General features: G+C 34.5%; 2 protein-coding genes across 2 annotated transcripts; both read left to right on the top strand.

The window, feature by feature from the left end:
- The first annotated feature begins 3,397 nt into the window (after window positions 1-3,397).
- LOC137621784 (trichohyalin-like) lies at window positions 3,398-5,021 on the top strand. The gene is made up of 2 exons (XM_068352292.1): window positions 3,398-3,420; window positions 4,007-5,021. Exons 1-2 carry the CDS (start codon window positions 3,398-3,400, stop codon window positions 5,019-5,021), a joined length of 1,038 nt encoding a protein of 345 aa, XP_068208393.1.
- Window positions 5,022-5,522: 501 nt separating this feature from the next.
- Window positions 5,523-7,624, top strand: LOC137621783 (uncharacterized). Its single transcript, XM_068352291.1, has 3 exons — window positions 5,523-5,771; window positions 6,559-6,842; window positions 7,333-7,624. Exons 1-3 carry the CDS (start codon window positions 5,523-5,525, stop codon window positions 7,622-7,624), a joined length of 825 nt encoding a protein of 274 aa, XP_068208392.1.
- The last annotated feature ends 2,376 nt before the right edge of the window (window positions 7,625-10,000 follow it).

Here is a 10,000-nt window from a genome sequence, read left to right as displayed (position 1 = left end):
TGATTTAGAAATTTTTCTTTTTAAAGAATCTTGAAGTTTCCATTTATCAATTATATACTTGTTATGGTAATTAATTTTGAAGTATCCAAATATTTTTGTTTGTATCTTAACGAGTTTCATCCATAGCCTTTATATCAAAGGGCAATTCCATTCTTCGACTAATATAGTCCCGATGAAGAGTCATGTAAAAAAAGTGTTATTCAGAACACGTGACGACAAAAAATAATTTAATAGATGGAGAAACGTAAATGCAGTTTTCCTGTTGTCCAGAAAGATGGTGTCTTCGATTTTTAGGCGCCCCCAAGATATCATCTATTCATTATAAACGTAAAGTAACACATGTATATATATATATATATATATATATATATATATATATATATATATATGTGTGTGTGTGTGTGTGTGTGTGTGTGTATGTATGAATGTATTTATGTCATAATTATCATTATCAACAGCCTTTACTAGCCCAATGCAGGACAAAGGCCTCAGACATGCCCTTCCACTTGCATCTATTTATAGTCTCTGCGCCTGTCCACTTTCTTAGTTCTTCTTTCAATCGTCTTCTCTTCCATTCCCTGCTTTTAAAATCTCTAGGGAGACATTCTGCTATACCTAATGTCCATCTATTATCTGTCATTCTCATTATATGTCCTGCCCACGTCCATTAATTTTTCTCACATGTTAGAATATCCTCTACTGTAGTTTGCTTCCCTAGAGGTATACCCATCATTACTTTCCATAGCTCTTTGAGTTATAAGTAGCTTATGTTCTAAGGCTTTAGTAAGGCTCCAAGTTCTGATGCACAAGTTAAAACTGGTAGAACCATCTCATTAAATACTTTTCTTTTTAGAGAAAGTGGCATTTTTCATTTCGTAATCTCATTTTGTTTTCCAAAAGCTCTCCATCCCATGCTTATCCATCTTTCAATTTCGGTTTCATGTCCTGTGGAAACGCTGGCTCTCCTAAGTATGTTTATTCATTAACAATATTTAAGGTTCTTCTAGAACTCTTATTTGTCGTCTCTGTATTTTCATTGAACATTATCTTAGTTTTTCTCATATTCATTTTCCGTTCTACATTTCTGCTTTCCCTATTCAAATCCTATATATATATATATATATTATATATATATATATATATATATATATATATATATATATATATATATATATATATATATATATATATATTATATATGTAAATGTTCGTGATTGTATATCTGAATGTATGTACATAGCCTACATCTGTCTTTGGCACATCGTCTTGGGCAAGGTCACTCATGCCGCTTGCGATGGACCTTTCCTGGACTTGATCTATTATCCAGACCTAAGGTTATAACGCTAGCTGGGTTTTGCAGGGTCAAGCAGTTGTGACCATTTTTTTCTCAAATTTTCCTGATTCTGTTGTTGGTTGTTGATTGTAAAGCCATCCTCTCTCTCTCTCTCTCTCTCTCTCTCTCTCCTCTCTCTCTCTCTCTCTCCTCTCTCTCTCTCTCTCTCTCTCTCTCAAACTATTCTCATAAATATGGTATATCTTGAAACAGCTCTCTCTCTCTCTCTCTCTCTCTCTCTCTCTCTCTCTCTCTCTCTCTCTCTCTCTCTCTCTATATATATATATATATATATATATATATATATATATATCTGTGTGTGTGTATAATAACACAAACAATTCATAAAAGCAGTGTTCTCTCTCTCTCTCTCTCTTCCTTCGTCAAAATGCTTGATCGAAGAGTCCATTTGTGCAAGGGTAAACCGCCTCTGGTTTCGTGCGAAGAATTAATAGCAGAGAGAGAGAGAGAGAGAGAGAGAGAGAGAGAGAGAGAGAGAGAGAGAGAGAGAGAGAGAGAGAGAGAGAGAGAGAGAGAGAGAATAAAAGCGTTCGATGGACGGAGGCCAAGACAGAGAGAGAGAGAGAGAGAGAGAGAGAGAGAGAGAGAGAGAGAGTAAAATAGGAAATTAAATAGACTAGCGTGGGTAGTTATTTCATTAGTGTTACATACAGTGAAAGATAGAAAATGCATTTTTATACGAGAAAGTGAATAATTAAGAATGCTGTATATCCTTTTAAGATAAATTGAAAAAACTGTTTAAAAATATTTTGATTAAATGGTAAAAGTATTAAGTTTTTATAAGAATTTAATATACTCCATAGCTTGATCAACCCTATGCTAATTTCATTCCATGTTTAAAAACAATATGCAAAGTTATGCTGTATTTTATGTATTTCAAAGAAGATATTTTTTTAATATAAAGACCGTAAAGAAAAGCGGCTAATAAAAGCATAGAAACAGCCTGTGAAACCCCTCGCACAACATCTTACAAACATCTGGGAATTAATATTAAAGGTGTGCTATTTTCTTTAGGCTGCTTTCAGCTTTCCCACCGCTTTCTAGACATCTGGGTTCTTTTAACCGGGTTTGTTGGGAGGAGAGGAAATTTTAGGTGTTCTTATCAGGACGGGAGCAATGGCCGCTTGGGCTCTTTGAAGCCTAACGTTTGTCAGACTTTTGAGAGATGTAGGATGTGAATATCTTTCTTTTTTCTGGTCTTTCGGGGTAGTGTTGTTGTTTATGCACTTTTTTCAAGTCGTGAAGGTAGATAACTGACATTTCTATTACGTTTATATATATATATATATATATATATATATATATATATATATATATATATATATATATATATATATATATATATATATATCTTCATCATCATTAGTATCAGCCGTAACTAGTCCACTGCAGGACTAAAGCCTCAGACATGCCCTTCCACTCCCGTCTGTTTATGGTCTTGCTGTGCCAGTCTGTACCAGCAAAATTTCGTAGCTCATCTCATAAATCCATCTTCTCTTCCTTCCCCTGCTTCTTTTACAATCTCTAGGGACCCTTTCTGTTATTCTTATTGTCCATCTATTACCTGTCATTCTCATTATATGTCCTACCCATGTCCATGTCTTTTTCATACGTGTTGTTGCAATATCCTCTACTTTCGTTTGCTCTCGTATCAATGTTGCTCTTCTTCTGTCTTTTAGTGTTATTCCCCTCATTCTTTCCATTGCTCTTTAAGTTGTAACTAGCTTATGTTCTAAGGCTTTAGGACTATCCAATTAAATATTTATTCTAGAGAAAGTGTCATTTTACATTTCATATTATCATTTTGTTTACTAAAAGATCTCCACCCCATGTTTATCCTTCTTTTAATTTGTTTCATGTCCTGGTTATCCGTTAACAGTTTCTAGAGGTCCGTCCATTACCCTTATTTGTTGTCTCTCTGCATTTTCATTCAACATTATTTTAGTTTTACTCATATTGATTTTCTTTGCAACATTTCAGCTCTCTCTATTCAAATCTTCTATCATCTTTTGCAATTCCTTCCATGGGTCACTAAACAGAACTATGCCATCTGCAAATCTCAAGTTGTGAGGGTATTGCCCATTAATGCCGGTTCCTTCATTTTCCCAATCCAAATTCTTTTTTTGGCGAATAACTCATATCTGTATTTGCCTCTCGCTTACACAAATATACATACATTATATATATATATATATATATATATATATATATATATATATATATACAGTATATATATGGGTGTGTATGTGTGTGCGTGTGTGTGTTTGTGTGTGTGCATGCATGTATGTATTGTGCGTTTGAGCGAGAAACAGAAATGAAAGGAATCATTTAGTGTAACGAGAAGGTTTGATATTGGTTGTGAGTGGTCTGACGTTGCCCTGGAAACATTCGATGAGTCGAGGATTTCATTTTAATAAAAAGATATCTCCAAAGCATAATTTGATTTTCTGTTGCGATCCAATAACGTCCATCCTCTTCTTGGAAAATAGATTACGATGGCTGTCTGCGTGCGTTAGTATGTTTGTATATTTATGTATGGAGATAGGTGACAAGGACATCTTATTCAAAAATTTACATACCCACCGTTTATACTTAAAAACTTCATGAGGGGAATAAGCGCAAAAGAAGAATTCAAGAACAAAAATTTCACAGGGAGAGCAAGCACAACAGAGTAATTCAAGAACAAAAACTTCATAGGGAGAGCAAGCACAACAAAGTAATTCAAGAACGAAAACTTCATAGGGAGAGCAAGTACACAAGAAGAATTCAAGAACGAAAGCTTCATACGGAGAGCAAGTACACAAGAAGAATTCAAGAACGAAAACTTTATACGGAGAGCAAGTACACAAGAAGAATTCAAGAACGAAAGCTTCATACGGAGAGCAAGTACACAAGAAGAATTCAAGAACGAAAACTTCATACGGAGAGCAAGTACACAAGAAATATTCAAGAACGAAAACTTCATAGGGAGAGCAAGTACACAAGAAGAATTCAAGAACGAAAACTTCATAGGGAGAGCAAGTACACAAGAAGAATTCAAGAACGAAAACTTCATAGGGAGAGCAAGTACACAAGAAGAATTCAAGAACGAAAACTTCATAGGGAAAGCAAGTACACAAGAAGAATTCAAGAACGAAAACTTCATACGGAGAGCAAGTACACAAGAAGAATTCAAGAACGAAAACTTCATAGGGAGAGCAAGTACACAAGAAGAATTCAAGAACGAAAACTTCATACGGAGAGCAAGCACAACAGAGTAATTCAAGAACGAAAAAGGAGAAAGCACAACAGAGCAATTCAAGATCGAAAAATTCCTAGGGAGAGCAAGCATAAAAGAGGAATTCACGAACAAAAATTTCATAGGGAGAGCAAGAACAACAGAGGAATTCAAGATCGAAAACTTCATACGGAGAGTAAGCACAAAAGAGGAATTCAAGAACGAAAACTTCATAGGGAGAGCAAGCACAAAATAGGAATTCAAGAACAAAAGCTTCATAGGGAGAGCAAGCACAAAAGAGGAATTCAAGAACGAAAATTTCATAGGGAGAGCAAGCACAAAAGAGGAATTAAAGAACGAAAACTTCATCGCGAGAGCAAGCACAAAATAGGAATTCAAGAACGAAAACTTCATAGGGAGAGCAAGCACAAAAGAGGAATTCAAGAATGAAAACTTCATAGGGAGAGCAAACATAAAAGAGAGATTCAAGAACTAAAACTTCATAGGGAGAGCAAGCACAAAAGAGGAATCAAGAACAAAAACTTCATTGGAAGAGCAAATGCCAAAGAGAGATTCAAGAACAAAAACTTCATAGGGAGAGCAAGGACAAAAGAGCAATTCAAGAACAAAAACTTCATAGGGAGAGCAAACACAAAAGAGGAATCCAAGATCGAAAACTTCATAGGGAGAGCAAGGACAAAATAGGAATTCAAGAACAAAAGCTTCATAAGGAGAGTAAGCACAAAAGAGGAATTCAAGAATGAAAACTTCATAGGGAGAGCAAGCGCTAAAGAGAAATTCAAGAACATAATCTTCATAGGGAGAGCAAGAACAAAAGAGAAATTCACGAGCAAAAACTTCATAGGGAGAGCAAGCACAAAAGAGGAATTCAAGAACGAAAGCTTCATAGGGCGAGCAAGAACAAAAAAAAAATTCAGAAACAAAAACTTCATGGGGAGATTAAGCACAAAAGACGAATTCCAGAATGAAAACTTTTATAGGGAGACCAAGCACAAAAGACGAATTCAAGAACAAAAACTTCGTAGGGAGAACAAGCACAAAAGAGGAATTAAAGGACGAAAATTTCTTAGGGAGATCAAGCACAGAAGAGGAAATCAAGAACAAAAACTTCATAAGGAGAGCATGCACAAAAGAAGAATTCAAGAACAAAAACTTCAAGTGAAGAGCAAGCACAAAAAAGTAATTCAAGATAAAAAAAAAAACCTCATAGGGAGAGAAAGCACCAAAGAGGAATTCAAGAACAGAAATTGGAAGGAGAAAAAGGACTAAGGATGAATTCATTAATAAAGCTTTCAAAGAGAAAAAGCCCACTAGAGGAATTTCAGAATAAAAACTTCACAAGAAAAACAACTACAAAAGAGAAATTCAAGAATAGGAACTTCACAAGGAGAACAGGCACAAAAGATTAATTCAAATATTAAACCATAAGGATAAAAGAGGAATTCAGAAACAGAAATTTCCTATGGAGAAAAAGTGCAAAAGGGGAATTCAAGAACAGAAACTTCACAAGGAAAAGAAGGCTAAAAATTAATTCAAGCATAGAATCTCTACAAGGAGAACAATGTAAAAAGAATTCAAGAACAAAAAGTTCATAAGGAGAACAATCCCAAAAGAAAGAGTAATTCAAGGACAAATTTTACAAGGAGGAAAAGCACAAAAGAGGAAGACAAGAATAGAGATTTCATAAGTAGAACAAACTTAGAAATATTTCAAGAACTAAACTAAGAGTTTAAGAACAGAAATTACATAAGGCGACCAAACCTAAAAGAAAAATTCATGAACAGAAAACTTCACCTATAGAACAGGCATAAAAGAGGAATTCCAGAACAGAATTTTCACTAGGAGAACAAAACCAACATAGGAATTCAAGAACAGAAACTTCAGAAGTAGACCAAGCCCAAAGCAAGAAATTCAAAAACAGAAACTTCACTCAGAGAACAAAACCAACAAAGGAATTTAAGAACAGAAACTTCAGAAAGAGACCAAGCCTAAAGCAAGAAATTCAAAAACAGAAACTTCACCCAGAGAACAAAACCAACAAAGGAATTCAAGAATAGAAACTTCAGAAAGAGACCAAGCCCAAAGCAAGGAATTCAAGAACAGAAACTTCTCTCAGAGAACAAAACCAACAAAGGAATTCAAGAATAGAAACTTCAGAAAGAGACCAAGCCCAAAGCAAGGAATTCAAGAACAGAAACTTCACTCAGAGAACAAAACCAACATAGGAATTCAAGAACAGAAACTTCAGAAGTAGAGCAAGCCCAAAGCAAGAAATTCAAAAACAGAAACTTCACTCAGAGAACAAAACCAACAAAGGAATTTAAGAACAGAAACTTCAGAAAGAGACCAAGCCTAAAGCAAGAAATTCAAAAACAGAAACTTCACCCAGAGAACAAAACCAACAAAGGAATTCAAGAATAGAAACTTCAGAAAGAGACCAAGCCCAAAGCAAGGAATTCAAGAACAGAAACTTCTCTCAGAGAACAAAACCAACAAAGGAATTCAAGAATAGAAACTTCAGAAAGAGACCAAGCCCAAAGCAAGGAATTCAAGAACAGAAACTTCACTCAGAGAACAAAACCAACATAGGAATTCAAGAACAGAAACTTCAGAAGTAGACCAAGCCCAAAGCAAGAAATTCAAAAACAGAAACTTCACTCAGAGAACAAAACCAACAAAGGAATTTAAGAACAGAAACTTCAGAAAGAGACCAAGCCTAAAGCAAGAAATTCAAAAACAGAAACTTCACCCAGAGAACAAAACCAACAAAGGAATTCAAGAATAGAAACTTCAGAAAGAGACCAAGCCCAAAGCAAGGAATTCAAGAACAGAAACTTCACTCAGAGAACAAAACCAACAAAGGAATTCAAGAACAGAAACTTCAGAAAGAGAACAAAACCAACAAAGGAATTCAAGAACAGAAACTTCAGAAAGAGACCAAGCCCAAAGCAAGGTATTCAAGAACAGACACTTCACAAGAAAAAACATTTTGGGTCATGAGTTCCAGAGCTTTGAAGAACATGGGATGGTGAGATTGGAGACTGACGCTTGGGTTACTATAATCTATCCTCCATACCAGCTTGTCAGAGACTCGCTTAACACGTTATTTTTTTTTTTTTTTTTGACACGAGGGAATGAAAATCCTGAGTTAAATTCATTTTAGAAGATCTGGTTTATATATATATATATATATATATATATATATATATATATATATATATATATATATATACAATATATATATATATATATATATATATATATATATATATATATATATATATATATATATATATATATGTATATATATACTATATATATATATATATATATATATATAAACTAGTTTAGTTTACGACGTTATTCATAAACAGAAAAGAAATGGAAAATTCGGGACATTTCCGGTGTATTCATCCAGCGCCAGGATCCAGATGTTGACTCTAAACTGGTCGGGTGTGCGAAAGCCTTTTAGAGCCTTTAAAAGTTGCTGGGCCTCAGTCTTATCCCTCTTCCGCAACTGAGAAAGCAAATCTGAGACGCTGCGTGTTGTTTTACACCGGGGATCCATTACTGTGAGCGGAAACGGTTCTGAACGAGGGACAGAGAGATAGAGAGATATAATGAACATTCTCCCGCCTCGCACTGACGCCATCTGCCGACGTAGGAGAGAATGAAAGGCTTTCAAGGCATGCTGAAAGCCTTGGCCCCTCTTCCTTTCCTTACTCGCTCTCGCGGGGCTGTGCAGAAATCCTGATGAAGCTGAAGCTTAGACAAAGAACGCATGATAAAAGGGACACGGGGAGGAAAGAGGATTCTTGTTGCACTAAAAAGAATCTCCGGGAATGCAAAGGAAATATGTTTTACTAAGATGCACATTAGCCTACTCGCTGATGATTATAATGTATAGCTTTTTGTTTCTTTTTCGTTTTGTTTGACCTGCGTCTGAGAGAAAATAGTCCGACGGTAGCAATCATATTTTAGATATATATATATATATATATATATATATATATATATATATATATATATATATATATATATATATATATATATATATATATGTGTGTGTGTGTGTGTGTGTGCGTGTTTATGTATATTATTATTATTATTATTATTATTATTATTACTACAAGCTAGGCCATAACCCAATTTGGAAATGCAAGATGCCATAAGCCCAAAGGCTCCAACAGGGATAAATAGTCCAGTGAGGAAAGGAAGTAAGGAATTAATTAAACTTTACTAGAAGAATGAACAATAAAAATAAAATATTTCAAGAACAGTTGCAACATTAGATTAGATCCTTCACATATAAACTATAAAAACTTAAAAAAAAACGAGCTGAAAAGAAATAAGATAGACCAGCATACCCGAGTGTACCGCAAGCAAGAGAACTCTAATCCAAGAGAGAGGAAGACCATGGTGCAAAGGCTATTACACTGCCCAAGACTAGAGAACATTGGTTTAATCGTGGAGTGTCCTTCAAGAAGATTTTTTTTACCATAGCTAAAAAGTCTCTTCTACCCTCCCCAAGAGGAAAGTAGCCACTGAACAATTACAATGCAGCAGTTAACCCCTTGGGTGAAGAAAATTTCTTTGGTGATCTCAGTGTTGTCAGGTGTATGAGGACAGAGGAGAATATGTAAAGAATAGGCAAGACTATTCTGTGTATGTGTAGGCAAAGGGAAATTGAACCGTAACCAGAGAGAAGGACCCAATTTAGTACTGTCTGGCCAGTCAAAGGACTCAATAACTCTCTAGAGGTAGTATCTCAACGGGTGGCTGGTGCCTTGGCCAACCTATTATGTGTGCGTGTGTATATATATATATATATATATATATATATATATATATATATATATATATATATATATATATATATATATGAGAGGGAGAGTATATATATCTGTTTATGGTATTTCTATGCCAGTCTATACCCGATAATTTTCTTAGCTCGTCAATCTTTCGTCCTCTTTTCCTTCCCCCTGCTTCTTTTGTATCTGTATGTGTTCGGGTTTATACGCATCAACCTACGTGTTATCTGTCGTGACTTTATCTTTATATATATATATATATATATATATATATATATATATATATATATATATATATATATATGAGTGTGTGTGTACATAATTGTGTGTACGTGCGCGTTCAAGTATATATACATGAGCCTACTTGTTATTTATCGTACCTCGATCCTCATTTCATTTAGCCTATATATATATATATATATATATATATATATATATATATATATATACATGTGTGTTTGCAATCGTATATATAGACACCCACGTGGTAGATGTCGTGATATATATATATATATATATATATATATATATATATATATATATATATATATATATATATCACAGGGAAATCACAGGGAAATGTGATGCTCAGGTGCG

Source organism: Palaemon carinicauda, chromosome 28 (genome assembly GCF_036898095.1).
Source record: "Palaemon carinicauda isolate YSFRI2023 chromosome 28, ASM3689809v2, whole genome shotgun sequence".
NCBI lineage: Eukaryota > Metazoa > Arthropoda > Malacostraca > Decapoda > Palaemonidae > Palaemon > Palaemon carinicauda.
The sequence above is the reverse complement of the archived record's forward strand: the minus strand, read 5'-3'. Positions and strand labels throughout refer to the sequence as shown.

Bases quoted from the DNA above. Each gene is read 5' to 3' on its own strand.
- LOC137621784 (XM_068352292.1), top strand. From the start codon at position 3,398: ATGCCATCTGCAAATCTCAAGTT. The intron at 3,421-4,006 runs GTGAGGGTATTG...AAAATTTCACAG, and splicing joins CCATCTGCAAATCTCAAGTT to GGAGAGCAAGCACAACAGAG.
- LOC137621783 (XM_068352291.1), top strand. From the start codon at position 5,523: ATGGGGAGATTAAGCACAAAAGACGAATTCCAGAATGAAAACTTTTAT. The intron at 5,772-6,558 runs GTAATTCAAGAT...ATTTAAGAACAG, and splicing joins TGAAGAGCAAGCACAAAAAA to AAACTTCAGAAAGAGACCAA. The intron at 6,843-7,332 runs GTAGAGCAAGCC...ATTCAAAAACAG, and splicing joins CAAGAACAGAAACTTCAGAA to AAACTTCACCCAGAGAACAA.